The 16,613-nt window shown below is 38.7% G+C and overlaps 1 protein-coding gene across 2 annotated transcripts in view; it reads right to left on the bottom strand.

Annotated features, from left to right (window-relative positions):
* Positions 1-16,613, bottom strand: part of sox5 (SRY-box transcription factor 5) — an 80,026-nt gene that overhangs the window by 41,898 nt on the left and 21,515 nt on the right. For both annotated transcript variants that reach the window (XM_077709656.1, XM_077709657.1), the window contains exon 4: positions 2,184-2,270. In XM_077709656.1, the coding sequence (XP_077565782.1) occupies positions 2,184-2,270 (87 nt within the window). The remainder of the gene's footprint in view (positions 1-2,183; positions 2,271-16,613) is intronic.

The raw sequence follows: 16,613 nt of genomic DNA, 5'->3' as shown, positions 1-16,613 counted from the left end.
TTAATCAGTGAGACGGAGAGATAAAGCACCCCCGCGCGCACTTTCCTAGAACTTTTACCCCCCCCTCATCTTCACATCAGCTTTGTTTCTTCAGCTGCTGTGAAGAAGAAGAATTGATCATTGAGTTTTTAGATTTTACAGAGTGATTACTATAGCCTGAAAACTCGCCATGTAATTAACTAATTTTTAACAATGCAATGCTTGTCGTGATTAGTTTTTTTTGGGGCTAATTAGGGACCGCCCATGAGAGGATGCGATAGGGTAAGATGGATGTAGAAAGATACGCAAAGTCTTATTAGAAAGTATATTCATATGAGTGTGTAAATAAGTGGATTACAGTGATTAGTTTGATTTAAGTGTTTACTATGTGGAGGAGTATAGTTTGATTTTCCTATTGACAAAAGCTGTGTACAAATTGTTTGCCTATGGGTTTTTTGGGCATAATCTTGGCAACTTTCTTAATGGTTTCATTGGTGCTGTCAATGTTAACTTTTATTCTCTGACTTTCACTAAAAATGGACATTGACTACATATTATTTTGCATATAATATTGAAATTAAGGAAATGCTACTCTATTATAGCTGCTTTTATGTTACTTATGGCTTTTTGAACCTTTTAAAGGTGAGTGGGAATAGCTTGTCTTGTATTGTTTAAAACAGGGGTAGGGAACTTAAGGCTCGAGAGCCACATGTGGCTCTTTTGATGGGTGGATTTGGCTCTCCTGTGATTTAAAATATGGAAACCAGATATTACATCTAGAGATGCTTTAATCTTCATTTTTTTTGCATTAGACTCTTCTAGAATGCATATTCTCATTCATTAAATTTCCTAATAAAAAAACAACAACTGGGAAAATAACCCAGTTCTGTAGTTCGCATGTCGACATTTCAGGGAGTAATTAGTAACGTATTTTCATGACTATAAGGCGCACCACATTATAAGGCGCACCCTCAATGAATGACACTTGAATTTTTATCCATATATAAAGCACACTGGATTATAAATCGCTCTGTCTATTTTAGAGAAAATTTAAGACTTTTAAGTGCGCCATATAGTCATGAAAATACAGTAAATGTTGGAATTAAACTTATTTAATTCTTCATTCTTTTATTTGGTAGGTTAATTCATTGTCTTCTATTGACGTCAATAGACATCCAATCCTTTTTGACTAAAAAGAGCGGACTGTGTACTTATAAGTAAAGGCTTTGCGTGAAAACTACTGTTTTAGGATGGACGATGAATGTACACACATTTCAATGTGGACTCTTGATTTTGCCCTCCCCCATCTCTGAGTGAACGGGGCGCCCCGCAGGACGCCCCCTACACGGAAATGTCAGCACAGCAGGGGGTTATGGGAAAAAAAAGGGAAAAAAAAGAGGGAGTTTTGATCAATGGAGCACACCTTGGCTACAGCTATGGCGAACCTCTTTGCGAACCTTTTTGATTACATATCTCGCTTCCTTTAATGAAGCGTCAATGCTATTTTTTCAGTTTTTTTTCTTCCTATACTTTGGTCTACTCAACCTGGTGCCCTTGTGCTTGTTAAAGAAAGTTCCGTAGCTTTAAATTCGTTTTTGAAGATGTTAAAAGATGAGGGTGAACCTTTGAATCGGTCTAGACGAACTAGCCAAACAATTCAGAAAACTGCTTGGAATTATGAGGACAAATTCCTGCAAAAAAAGTCTACTAAACTAGAAAAATAAGAAAATACTTTTTGTCACTTGTGTTCACTGTATTATAAGGCGCACTGTCTATTTTGGAGAAAATGTAAGACTTTTAAGTGCGTCTTATAGTGGTGAAAATACGGTAATTGCTATTGACTTCCAGGTATGAAGCACTCACTACTTTACAGTCACCTCTAGAGCCAGCCATTGTTGATGTTTTGGATTTTTTTGTATCAAATCTTGCAGTGGGGGAGGAGCTATATGATGAAAGATGTTGTAAACTAAGATGGCATCTGCATATTTTACAGTATTGTTTCAGTTCAGGCGTTTGTGTTTTTTTAATATAACCGACAGTGGTGGTTTTTCATTTTTGTTTTTCTGTTTTTTCCATATATAAGGCGCACTGGATTATAAGGCGCTCTGTCTATTTTGGAGAAAATGTAAGACTTTTAAGTGCGCCTTATAGTCGTCAAAATACAGTACTTGCTATTCAGTATGAAGTCGCGGTACATAACCTACCTTTAATTTCGCCAATATGCCCCGAGCCCATGGCCAAAAGTTTGTCCTTCCAGTCCTTTGACAACAACTTCTCAATACTAGGAGCTTCTGTTCATTGAAGGACACACATAGGAAAGAAACAGAAAAAAAAGAGAGATAGATTTAGTCTGATGCCCACCCAATATGACCATAAAGCACCTTTAAAGAACATTTACTATAATAAAGGCGGTAGTAGCTCAGCCTAATGGCCGCATCAGCGGGAGTGTAGTGAGTTAGAGACAGAAAGCAAGCGAGGACGCTAATAATCGAGCGAGAGCAAATCTGAGGAACAAAACAAAAGTGTGCGAGATGGGGGAGAAAAAGAGAAAAAGAGAAAAAAAAGAGAAAAACGAGGGAAAAGAGAGAAGCGAATGGCGGCAAGACAAAGCCAGAGACAAGTGGAGTATAGAGAGAGAGGAAGTGCGAGAGGCTTTTTGCCTCTCACCTGCTGCTAGAGAATCATTAGCCCTGTGGGCCCTGAGACAAAGAGGGCCTTAATGCACCCTGTACAATGGACACATTATCAGTCGGCGCTTTGTTTCCCCACACTCGCCCGCTTACATGAACGCCTCGATGCACACGGAAAAAAAATAAAAAAATATATACCGGTAGAATGATCTCACTCAAAGGTGGATGTTTAGTGAGAAAGGTGTCGGATGAGAAGGGTTTTGTATTTAGATGTGAGTGACCGTTACGACAGATGACGTTCTTGCTTTAAAAAAAAAAAAAGGAATAAGTAGGAGTAAACTTTAAAAAAAGTGAAAGTGGATCACTTGGAAAGTGTCACTTGTGTGGTGACTTAAAGTGTGGAATTGTCTTGTCAGTCTTGCTTGATTTGGAAATGAAGTTATAGTGAGGGTTTAGGGGGGGAAAGAAGGACCACGGATGGCATTTAGTAGGAGGTATCTGCACGGGTGTGTGACGGGATGTTTGGTCGCCAGGCTTTTAGTCGCCAGTCTTTTGGTGGCTGGTCAAATGTACTTGGATATTAAACAGTACTTAGATATTATACTCTCTCTCTCTCTCTTAGATAATAAAATCTCTCATGTATATAATTTTGAGAGCTGGTTTCAACAGTACTTCGATATTCAACAATACTTAGATATTAAACAGGACTTAGATACTAAACAGTACTTGGATATTAAACAGTAATTAGATATTAAACATTACTTGGATATTAAACAGTACGTAGATATTAAACAGTACGTAGAAATTAAATAGTACTTAGATATTAAACAGTACTTAGATATTAACCAGTACTTGATATTAAACTCTCTCTCTTAGATAATAAACTTTCTCTTAGATATTAAACTCTCACTCTTGAATATAATTTTGAGAGCTGGTTTCAACAGTACTTATATATATTAAACAGTATTTATATATATTAAACACCACTTATATATTAAGCAGTACTTAGATATTAAACAGTACTTAGATATTAAACCATCTCTCTTTGATATTAAACATTACTTAGATATTAAACTCTCTCTCTTAGCTATTAAACTCTCTCATGAATACAATTTCGAGAGCTTCTTTCAACAGTAAACTACTTTCACCGGCGACCAAACATCCGACCACCGACTCCTTTCATCCCTTTTGGGAGTACAGTGAGCATGTTAAAGTTATTACTCTCACTACTTTATGACTCCAGTAACTTCTCCCCCCCCCCTCCCAACAAATTCCAACCACCTGCACGCGTCTTCCCCCCAACCTATGACAATACGATTCCACCTCTCCACGCACTCGAGCGTGTCCTACATACATACTACAGCCACATCTCCAGAGACCTGAATCAGCTCCCGACTTGGACCAAGACACTTTTCCCCCCCCACCAATCAATTGGGAACTTTCTCATCCCTTAGCTGTAGAAAGAGTGTTCCCATGTTTTCCTGCCTTTCTGACAGCTGTCTCACCATCGCCCCAACAGGTGCTATTAGCCTCTGGTACTCCCTTTACGCTTGTCCACCCCCCCAAACCCCCCCACCAAACCCCTTTCTCACTGCTCTTCCTCAACAATGACAGAGGCTTTTAAGCCAAAGAGCTTTGACACGTGAGAGGGAACAACAAATGGCAAGCTTTCCCCCTTCTTCTTGTCTCTATCTCTAGTTAGAATTTTTATTTATTAACATGGGCTGCTGCAGCCATTGTCCCAAGTGACAGGCTGGGGACCACTTTAACTATTAATAAAAAAAAAGCCAAGAGGCTCTTTCATTGTGCAGAGGATGGCAAAAAATGGAAAGGAGACAAGAGAGGAAGAGACATGCTGTAGCCTTCTGCGATGTTGATTGATGATGTGGACTCGGCACGGAATGAACGCAGGCTGACCCCCCCCCCTCTTTGATAAACACAATCCAGAAATGGACACATGTACTGTATATGTGTATGGAGTACAACTTAAACTGTGACCTCCTTCTCTCCCACCCTCCCATGCTTGTTTAGCCCCTCATATCTGCTGGTGGATGACTTTAGCCCACCAATTACATGTCCCCACTTCCTAATTTTTATGACTCTAACTCAGATATGGGCAAACTACGGCCAGCGGGCCACTTTCGGTCCGTTAGGCTTTTTAGTCCGGCCCGCCGACGTTGTCCAGATTATTATTATTTTTCTTCCAAGATGGCGGCGTCATGTGGAAGCCAGTGGTAGTAGCTCTGTCCACTCTTATTTGTTTTTTTTGTGTTTTACAGCCCCTCTATCTTTTTTTAAAGTACATTTTAATATTTCTTAATACATTCCTTTTTACTTGACTTTGTAGTACTTTATACTTTTTACTTTAATGATGAGTGATGAGTATGTTAATACTTTAGTCCTTTTTTTTGTCTTTATGTTTCATATTTACTGTTAACAGATGCACTTTTTTATATGTATCGTATCTTATGTTGACCTGGCCCATCTGTCAAATTTTTAAAGTCTAACTAGTGAGAGAGCCACATCCCGAATGCACCAATAGGAGCGCCACATTGACACTGAGGCGTTGAGACTAGCTCTAGCACCACTTTAATCCTAATTTACTTTTTCTTTACTCTTCCGAATTTATAATCTCATTAATACTGATTAATTACCAACAGAATAACTATATTGTCAAAGAAAACCAGAGACTTTTTGTGATTAAAAAATGGTAAAATGCAAAAAAAAACCCTAAAAATAAATAAAAAAATAGCACATTTTCATATCTTTTTACTTTTAAAGTCTGAGAATGTCTCTTTAAAAAATAACACTAGAAAATAACAATTGTTCCCGACCCTTGCATTAAAGCTTTAACCTTTCTAGCATTTATATATGTAAATTATATATTTTTTGGGCCATTAGCGAAAAAGGCGGGGCACTTTCCATCTCAGTAACAGTCCCATTTTTGCTTTCACTTTCTAATATCCACCCTTATGTTGTTTTTATATTCGCCATGAGTCACCACAAGTAGCTCCTTTTTTTCCTATTATCTCATATTTGTGAAAAGGGAGGGTGGCGACGTGGAGGTGGAGGTAGAATGATGGAGGAGGGGATATGGAAAGAGACCTTGGGGTGCACAACAATGGGTCCTCTGTGCCAGCGCCAGGCCCAGCCGGGGCTCTGAGGATGAAGGAGGAGGGTCCACGAAAAAAAAGGCCCTGGCTTTGGACCCCCAACCCCCCTTCAGAATAGGGGGTTGGGTCCCGTAAACAGGCCGCACATTGACTTGCCTTGGCAGCCAAGATGGGGTTTTGGGCTAGCCCACCTCCTCCCGCTACTTCCTCCTTCATCCTTCCCAAAACGGAGCAAGGGTCAACGTTGAATAAGCAATTATACGAGTAGTGGCGGCGTTTGTCTAAGCCAAAAACCATGAACACTGAAGTATTGAGACGGCGGCGCAAATGTGACAAGAGGCAGACAAGAGTATGTTTACGTACGATGGCGCGATTAGATTTAAAGCCAGACGTTGAATCTTTGCCACTGACAAGTTATTAACTTGTTAAATGTGTTATTTTAACCGAGTTAGAGGATAAATTAGAGCGAGGATAACTAACTCGGGTTCCTTATCAGTCGTTTTGACTCTGGAATTGTCGCTGAATGTATTTTCTTAGGAAGAGAAAATCTGGATTGATGAGAGGATCATTAGTTTTGTTGAAGGTATTGGTCTGTTTTTGACTAAAAAGGGTTTGTTTTGGAGTGGGTTTTGAGGCCAATTCTGGAGTTTTTGTCCCAAAAGTCTTGTTTTGGAGTGGGTTTTGAGGGCAATTCTGGAGTTTTTGACCAAAAGTCTTGTTTTGGAGTGGGTTTTGAGGCCAATTATGGAGTTTTTATCAATATTTTGTAGCCTAGCTAGCGTTTCAGTCTCAATTCCAAAAGTATTGGTTTTTGTCAGGATTTGCTTTTGGGACATTTTAGTTTTAGAGCAAATTCGGGCAAACTACGGCCCTCGGGCCACATTCGGCCCGCTAGGCCTTTTAATCCGGGCCAACGACGTTGTCCAATTTTTTTTTCTTCCCCAAAATGGTGCCATCACACGGAAGTCAGTGGCAGTAGCTCTGTCCACTCTTATTTGTTTTTTTTTGTGTTTCACAGCCCCTCCATCTTTTTTTAAATGATATTTTAATATTTCTTAATACTACATTCCTTTTTACTTAACTTTGTAGTACTTTATACTTTTTACTTTAATGATGAGTGATGAGTATCTTAATTATTTAGTCCTTTTTTTCCTGTTTATATTTCATATGTACTATTTACGGATGCACTTTTTTATCTGTATCATATCTCGTGCTGACCCCGCCCATCTGTCAAATTTTCAAAGTCAATGTGGCCTCCCCGGCCCAAATAGTTTGCCCCCCACCCTTGTTCTATTGAGTTTTCAATCATTTATTCCTAATTACCATTCAGCAGTGTAGGTGGAGCCCAACATATTTATCCACATTTACTTAATAGATTATTTCTCTGTGTCTCCAAAGTATTTCAAACCTCAGTAATGACACAACACAATACACTAATGAGGGTATTTGTTAACCAGGCAATTAGCAAGGCAAAATATGGAATAGCTCCAGCCTACCAAGCTTTAGGCGAACCAGTCAAGCGCCAATACAGACGTCTCAATATGATCATCAAGCGTTTTTTATGAAAATCGAGGTCGGCAAGGCAATTAAGAAAACGACGACCATTGCCGGGAAATAGCGTCACTAATTTCCCACAATACTTGGCCAGATAAAAAGTACAAACACAGAATAAGCGCAAAAAATGCGAGTGAGAAATGTTTGTCCTCGTAAAGTTTGTCTCCGACTTTCTCGAATGTCGCTCCAGATTTGTTTTTTTTGTTTTTTTCTTCAATATTTTGCCCTTCATCGTTCTTTTGCAATGTCGCGCCCTCGCCGATGCTATTTCTGACTGCCAGTGTGTGTGTATTTGTGTGTACTTTGTGTGTATGTGCACGCCGATTGGTCTCTCCGAGATTTTGGTGCCAGTATCAGAATTGGCTGCGGGTTTGGTTCAAATCAAATTGGACATAAGCACCCACAACACCATCTGTTAGGCAAAGGCAAGCGAAGTGAAGGGCAAATAAATGGATTTTCAATTTATTAAATTGTTGACTGACACCCTCTGAAATGTTCACTTTCCGCGATGTCGACGCCAACTATTCTTAGAAAGACGCCATTAAAGTAATACCGCCATATTATCACTCGAGTTGCTAATAATAGCGAGACGAAAAGGGACCTGCTGTTTAGATTCAGGAGAAATAACTTATAATAACTTTTGAAGGAGATGATTATGAAGTAAACATTTTGGTTTGTGCGTTGTGGACTTCCTGGTGTGTTGCTTTATGGTTGCCAAGTGTTCTGGAAAGTTTTCTTTATACTAACTAAGCTTGGAGAGAGCATCAAAAATTAGTCTTTGTTTTTTGTGTTTTACAGCCCCTCTTATCTTTTATTAAATGACATTTTAATATTTCTTAATACATTCCTTTTCACTTTACCTTGTAGTACTTTATACTTTTTACTTTAAAGATGAGTGATGAGTATGTTAATACTTTAGTCCTTTTTCTCTGTTTATGTTTCATATGTACTGTTAACGGATGCACTTTTTTATATGTTTCGTATCTTGTGCTGACCCTGCCCATCAGTCAAATTTTTATCTATCTATCTATTTCTATCTTTTTTAAGAGACATTTTAACATTTCTTAATACATTCCTTTTTACTTGACTTTGTACTTTATACTCTTTACTTTAATGATGAGTGATGAGTATGTTAATACGTACTTTAGTCGTTTTTTTCTGTTTGTTTCATATGTACTGTTAACGGATGCACTTTTTTATCAGTATCATATCTTGTGCTGTCCCGGCCCATCTGTCAAATTTTTTAAGTTAATATGGCCCCCGGGCTGAAAACTTTGCCCACCACTGACCTAAACCATGCCACCTATATGTAGTAGAATACTTTTTTAATCAATATATTTGTTTACATTGTTTTTGAGCGATCATTTCAACCCCCAAAATCTCTTCCCAAAAAATCTTCCAAATATTTTTTGAAATTTCTCTATCTATTTCACTGAAATGAATCCACCTGATATCAGTTGCCGTGACGACCATCACTCTCCTCAATTCAATTTAAAACCATTTCCCCTGCTGTTACTTCATAATCCACATTTCCTCCCTTTTGTTTTTATATTTCGATTTCCGTCTCAAATCGAATCCTCACCAAGACCTGAACCCCCCTCCCCCCAAAAAAAACTCTTGATTTCCCCTACCGGAGGTGACAATCTAATAGTCTTGCTATTCTATTAAGGCACGCACATCTCCTGTCAAAAACATCTCGTTAAAATAGGCCGATGCTGCGTGCATTTGCACTGGTTCAAACTGCTGTAATGGAAAATGACACTTGCAATCTGTCTTGTGGCAATAATGTTCTTGTCTTCACATACACACACATTTGCTTTCCACATCCCCGTCACACTGCAATGGCCCTCGGGCCGTCCTTGTCACTGCACCGCTTTATTGCATCACTTTAACGTGACAACAAAAGAAGACATTGTGCGTCGAGGCCCCGCCGTCCGTATACGAGGGCCGCCGCCGCCAACCGACCGACCGACCAAGCCGCGCATTAGCAATACAACAGACCATCAACGCAAAACGCAAACAGGCGTTTTCTCGTGACATTTTTCGTCTGCCTGTCAAAGCGATGGTAGAGCGACGGATAGAGTGGCGAGAAGCTCTTGACACAAGTGTGCCGCTCGCTATGCATGTTGGACAAATGTAGTGGACTTTTGGGGCGTTTTTTTTTTTAAAGGTGAACGCTAAGGTTGGAAAATTATTACCGTATTTTTTGTAGTAAAGTTCGTACAGGCCAAAAAAATAAGAATGAAAGGGAAAAGGGTTATAGGTCGAACTGGAGTAGAATTTGCATTCACAATTATTTACACAGGCCTTGATGTTTATTAGAAAAATAACATATGACATGATATGATAACGTGGGAATAAGTGGTACTCGGACGTTTGGTCGCCGGTCTTTTGGTCGCCGGTTAAATGGTGACAGAGAGTTTACTGTTGAAACCAGCTGTCAAAAGTATATTCATGAGAGAGAGTTTATTCACTAAGAGAGTTTAATATCGAAATACTGTTTCATATCTAAGTACTGTTTCATAGATAAGTACTGTTTAATAGATAAGTACTGTTTTATATCTAAGTACTGTTTCATATCTAAGTACTGTTTAATAGATAAGTACTGTTTCATATCTAAGTACTGTTTCATATCGAAGTACTCATTCATATCTAAGTACTGTTTAATATCTAAGTACTGTTTCATATCTAAGTACTGTTTCATATCTAAGTACTGTTGAAACCAGCTCTCAACAGTACTTAGATATTAAACAGTATTTAGATATTAAATTCTCTCTCTTAGATATTAAACCCTCTCTCATGAATATAATTTTGAGAGATAGTTTCATCAGTAAACTCTCTTATCACAATTTGACCGGCCACCGTCAGTAGCAGGCAAGGATTCATATATGGATTTGTCACATAATGTGTTGCGATAGCTAGAAGCATACATTATTCATATATCCCATGGTTGAAATGTAATGACATTAATTTATGTGTGAGAAAGGGAAAACAACTTCCATGTAAAATCAATCTTTTTTTTGTCTCAACTTGCAAGTGTTTATCCTATCAGACAAGAATGTCTTTTAAACTCCTAAAAGAAGGAAGAAAAGGCCCTCATTGTCTCCTTGTAAGATAAGGCCGAGTGGCATGTGAGAACCATTAGGCCAACGTCAAAACCAAACGTCACAGGAATGTTCGGCTGACTAACATGTGTGCGCTCACAGCTTTTTTTCTTCCCATTTTCCATGGGAAGATGGCATTTTTTGGGGAGGTAATAAATGTTGATAACAAAGCCGCCCCAAACTCACTCGCGTCATCTGTAGCCAAAAGGCAGATGTGAGCACAATCGATTTTACCAATTGTAATTGGATTGGATTGGATAACTTTATTCATGCCGTATTCGGGAAATTTCAATGTCACAGTAGCAAGAGGGTGAGGATGCACAAATAGGAAAGGTATTTTAGACATAAATAGATAGGTAATAAGTAAGTTAATAAATAAATACATGAACACACATATAAATAAATAAGCATGTTGCTGATGTATATGTATATATACATGCACATGCATATATATATATATATATATATATATATATATATATATATCTATCTATCTATCTATCTATCTATCTATCTATCTATCTATCTATCTATCTATCTATCTATCTATCTATCTATCTATCTATATATATATATATATATATATATATATATATATATATATATATATATATATATATATATATATATATATATATATATATATATATATATATATATATATATATATATATATATCTATATCTATATCTATATCTATATCTATATCTATATCTATATATATATATATATAAAAATAAGCACACATACTTATATAAGCACATATATACATATATATATATATAAGCACATAAACATATACATATAAATAAGCACATACATACATATACATATATATATAAGCACATACATACATATACATATATATAAGCACATATATACTTATACATAGACATACATATATATAAGCACATACATACATATACATATATATAATCACATATACTTATACATACACATACATATATACGCACATATATACTTATACATACACATATATATAAGCACATATATGCTTATACATACACATACATATATAAGCACATATATACATACACATACATATATAAGCACATATATACATACACATACACAAATATATAAGCACATATATACCTATACATACACATAGATGTACATGCATGCATACGGTAGTGGTCTTCCATATTATATAACTTATTTTTTTCATTCAAGTGTGTTTTCGGAGATTGAATTCCTGCATTCCATTTCCTGACAAGACACCCATGACTCCCTTCGTGGACTAATTGCCTTAACAATGTTTAGCTCGGCGGATACCAAAGACTTTGTTGTCATAGGATAACCTCGTTCCGTAACCTTGTTTGTATAATTAAGTGAGCCAAGAAAACGTACAAGAAGGGCGTGATCATTATATACGGGCGAAGGGAGAAAAAAAAACTAAAAAAACGGTCAAAAAAGAGGGCTCAGTTTCGGACTGTGTGGCCTGTGTTCGCCACGCGGGTGTGTTAGATAAACTGAAGTGACCTCCTAAACAAGTGTCCAGTGTGTGAGGGAGAGCGGCTCTTTGAAAGCTGATCACAAGACTGCCCAGTGTCAGGCTTAGCAGACAAGTACGAGGAGTCATCGAGTGGGGGTGGGGGTTCAATTCCCTTGTCTCGTGCGGCGTGTTCTCACAAGAGTTTAGTCTGGAGAAATCCAAAAATGGTACAGGAATGGCGTTTCCAGTTGACATAGAACCGTGACAGGACGTTTGGTCACAAGTCTATTGGTCACCGGTCTTTTGGTCACAGGTCTTTTGGTCACTGGTCTTTTGGTCGCCAGTCTTTTGGTCGCCGGTCTTTTGGTCACTGGTCTTTTGGTCGCCGGTCAAATGTACTTAGATTTTAAACAGTACTTTTAGTACAAGGTTAGATTAAATTTATTTTTGAGTGAGTCTGTATCGTAATCCAAGTTAATTTAAATGTGTTTGTTATATTACGATTCACCAGTGTTAAAAGTCTACTTGCAGAATACTCCAAAGGCCCTCTCTGTCTACCCTCCTTGAAATCTGTCTAATTTTAGTTCTATTAAACACATTTTAGTAATCTTAAACCAGTATACTTGTTACTTTGTTAATAGATGGCAAATTAGAAGAAATACAACATTTTTTTCCACTCCAATATCCTATTTTTGATGTTTTTTCAGAAGGTTGGAACAAATTAATTAGTTTTTAATTCCTTTCTAAGGGAAACGTACATTCGAGTTACAAGAATATCGACATACGAACTCAGTCCCATAACGAATTAAGCTCATATCTCAAGGTACAACTCTACCTGTACTGTGCGTTAACAATCAGCAAGGCGATCACCTCACGCTTTGACTACTATGTTTTGGAAAAGCAACACAAAAACCCACCTGGGCTACAACAAGCGGGACTCTCATCGAGCAGCTGATTCGCTCTGTGAGTGTAACAATGAGCCAATAAGGACCCATGTATACCAACCCGATTGCATCTGCGTTCATGTGTGTGTGGAGGTGACAGCTCCCCCGTCCCGAACTGACTGGCATCTGGCGTTGGCAGTTGTTTCAACAGCTGAGCTGACAACATTAATCCAAACGCGCCCAAATCAAAAGGAAGCAACACCTGTTCGCTGCTCCCTTAGCCCAAACCGGGGAGGAGACGAGAGGAAGCGATGATGTGAAGAAGAAGAGAGAAGGGCAAAATGCCAAAATAAGAGGAGAGGGATGGAAGGAAGGATCAGGAAGAAGATGGAAGGACAACAATCAATCTTGAAGAGCATCAGACAGTCGCCAAGATGGGGAAGAATAGGAAGGGGGTGAAGATTTTTAGCTTCCCGTCTCAAAACATCTGGTAACAATAAGGGCCGGGGTTGTACAGTTGACATCTTTCCATATATAAGGCGCACTGTATTATGAGACACACTGTATTGTAAGGCACACTGTATTATAAGGCGCACTGTCTATTTTGGAGAAAATGTAAGACTTTTAAGTGCGCCTTATAGTGGTGAAAATACGGTAATTGCTATTGACTTCCAGGTATGAAGCACTCACTACTTTACAGTCACCTCTAGAGCCAGCCATTGTTGATGTTTTGGATTTTTTGTATAAAATCTTGCAGTGGGAGAGGAGCTAAATGATGGAAGATTTTGTAAACTAAGATGGCATCTGCATATTTAACAGTATTGTTTCAGTTCAGGCGTTTGTGTATTTTTTAATATCCGACACTGGTGGTTTTTCGTTTTCTGTTTTTTCCATATATAAGGCGCATTGTATTATAAGGCACACTGTCTATTTTGGAGAAAATTTAAGACTTTTAAGTGCGCCTTATAGTCGTGAAAATACGGTATACATATTGACCCCACCTGCCTGGTCACCAGATATGACCACACACACACACTTACACACACTCATATGTACATACTCAGCATGCTGCAGGACACTCACACTGTGACTTGGGCACAATAGCCGAGCTTGGAAGCCTAGGCTGATTCATGAACCTCAAGCCTTTGTCCTTAACTTAATGCCACGCCGGGAGGCCGATAACACACACACACACACACACACACACACACACACACACACACACACACACACACACACACTCACATGCACACACAGACCATCAGGAAAACCACAGGGCCCTCTCTCTCTCTCTATTTAAGCCCCCTTTATGTTCCTGTATCGGACAAAAGCCGAGGCGCTCGCTTTTTTCCCAACGCACACATGGGGACGGACACATATACAATTCATCTCCTCGATATCTCTCATCAGGACCAGGAAGAAAAGGCAGAAAAGGAGTTTCCTGCCCACTGGTTGTCTGGAAAGGAACGTCGGAGCAAAAGAGGGGAAAAAAAACGAAAGCAGACGCAAAACAATTCAATAAGAGAAGTGACTTGAATGAGGCTTTCATTGGGGTTACAATGGATTGTCCTATAATAGATCTCAGGTTGGCTGTGCGTGATGTAGTCGCTTTCGTATGCGGTTAAAGACGGAAAAAAATTGGACAGTCATTTGAATTGCCGTATTTTCACGACTATAAGGCGCACTTAAAAGTTTTAAATTTTCTCCAAAATAGACTTATAATCCAGCGCACCTTATATATGGAAAAAAAAACAGAAAATCAAAAACGAAAAACAACCACTGTCGGATATTAAAAAAACACAAACGCCTGAACTGAAACAATACTGTTAAATATGCAGATGCCATTTTAGTTTACAACATCTTCCATCATATAGCTCCTCCCCCACTGCAAGATTTCATACAAAAAAAATCTAAAACATCAACAATGGCTGGCTCTAGAGGTGACTGTAAAGTAGTGAGTGCTTCATACCTGGAAGTCAATAGCAATTACCGTATTTGATTTTCCTTTTTTTTCCATATATAAGGCGCACTGGATTATAAGGCGCACTGTCTATTTTGGAGAAAATTTAAGACTTTTAAGTGCGCCTTATAGTCGTGAAAATACAGTAAATAGATGGGTGGGGGAGGTTGATCTGATAGACGGATAAACGAAAGACTGCCCCTGACCAATCCTTCCACTTATCAAATTCACTTTTATTTCTCCACCCTCATTTTCTTTCTCCTTCTCCTGGGCTCCTTGGCAGAATGTATCCGCCCTTCCCATTGTCACCCACTGGAGTGAACGGAGGCGTGAGCGAGTAGCGGCCAATGTGTGCTTGTCTGGCACAATGGTTCTGCCTAAGTGCTGTCCTATAAAATGCCTCAGTGCGCTCTAAAAGCAAGCCCTTGGATCCTTCACTGCCTTGGAAGTAGATGAAGTGCTATATGTGTGTTTTTGTGTGTGTGTGAGAGGGTAGTGCGACATCTGTCATTGAGTTGGCATTCTCAGGATGGAGACTGGTGCCTCGGAGCACCGCGAAAACGGCACGAACGCCTAGCCATAAATAAATACACTATTGTGCTTGACCCTGAAGGTTGCCGACGGGTCTGTAAACCTGCTGTGGAACATCCATGTTGTGTCTAAACTGTCAGGTGTAGGAGTAAAGTATGTAAGGGTGTGATCCCCTTGGTGAAGGTGTAAAGTAAGTAAGGGTGGACACCTCACTATAAATCTATCGGCCGACCAAACTAATAATAAGCATCCATTGATATGGTTATTTCCTATTGCAGTTATTAACCAATTCACCCATGCCCAACCACCCAACTTGTAATTGAATTAAAACAACCACATTGGCCTGTAGCCACCCTTCAGTCCGACCCAAACACTCATCCACCCACTAGCTGTCTTCTCTCCATCTTTCACTACTAGAGTACGGGATAACTAAGTGATTCAAGGTAGCAGCCTTTTGGTGACTTAAGTATCTCTGCAACTATTTGCAATCTAGTCTCCATTAATTGAGACAAATATCCAGCTTTTCCCCTCCATTTTTATCCAGAAATTCGTCTGACATGATCAATAGCGTGACCGGACGTTTAGCCTCCGGTCTTTTGGTCACTTTTGGTCACCAGTTAAATGTACTTGGATATTAAACAGTACTTAGATATTAAACTCTCTCTCTTAGATATTAAACTATTTCTCTTAGATATTAAACTATCTCTCTTAGATATTAAACTCTCTTAGAAATTAAACTCTTAGAAATTAAACTCTTTCTCTTAGATATTAAACTCTTTCTCTTAGATATTAAACTCTCATAATTATAATTTTGAGAGCTGGTTTCAACAGTAAACTCTCTGTCACCATTTGACTGGCGACCAAAAGACCGGCGACCAAAAGGGACCAAAAGACTGGCGACCAAAAGACCAGCGACCAAATGACCGGCGACCAAAAGACTAGCGATGTTCTGTTGGTGTCACAGTAGTCATCACATTTCGTGCTTTGAGTTGCAAATAAACCGTCGGAAAGCCTCGGTACATGTTTCAGAAGTAATCTCAAGTACAGCATCATATTTCGTTACTTTAATGCATTAACTTTTTTCTATACCAGTATTTTGAGTTACATTTTGACTGGCTTTGGAAGGGAAGTGGAGGACTCCCTGTATATTGTAATAAGTACTGTATAAACACTCTGCCCTAGTATACGAAGCAATACCATTCATCTACCTTTAAATAGCGCAACAACTGCCGTAAACTTACTTTGTGCATGACATCTTTTGTATGTGAAATTCAGCTCAAGGCCAAATCCACTTTTAGTTTCAAGACATTTATCATTGCTTTTTTTTTTTTACCCATTTTGTTTCTTTGGCTCCCTGTTCACATCCCAGCTCCTCTAAAAGTGTATATCATTGATCCAGATG

This window comes from Stigmatopora nigra, chromosome 23 (genome assembly GCF_051989575.1).
Source record: "Stigmatopora nigra isolate UIUO_SnigA chromosome 23, RoL_Snig_1.1, whole genome shotgun sequence".
NCBI classification, from domain to species: Eukaryota; Metazoa; Chordata; class Actinopteri; order Syngnathiformes; family Syngnathidae; genus Stigmatopora; species Stigmatopora nigra.
Note: the sequence above shows the minus strand (reverse complement) of the source record. Positions and strands in the feature narration are given on the sequence as shown.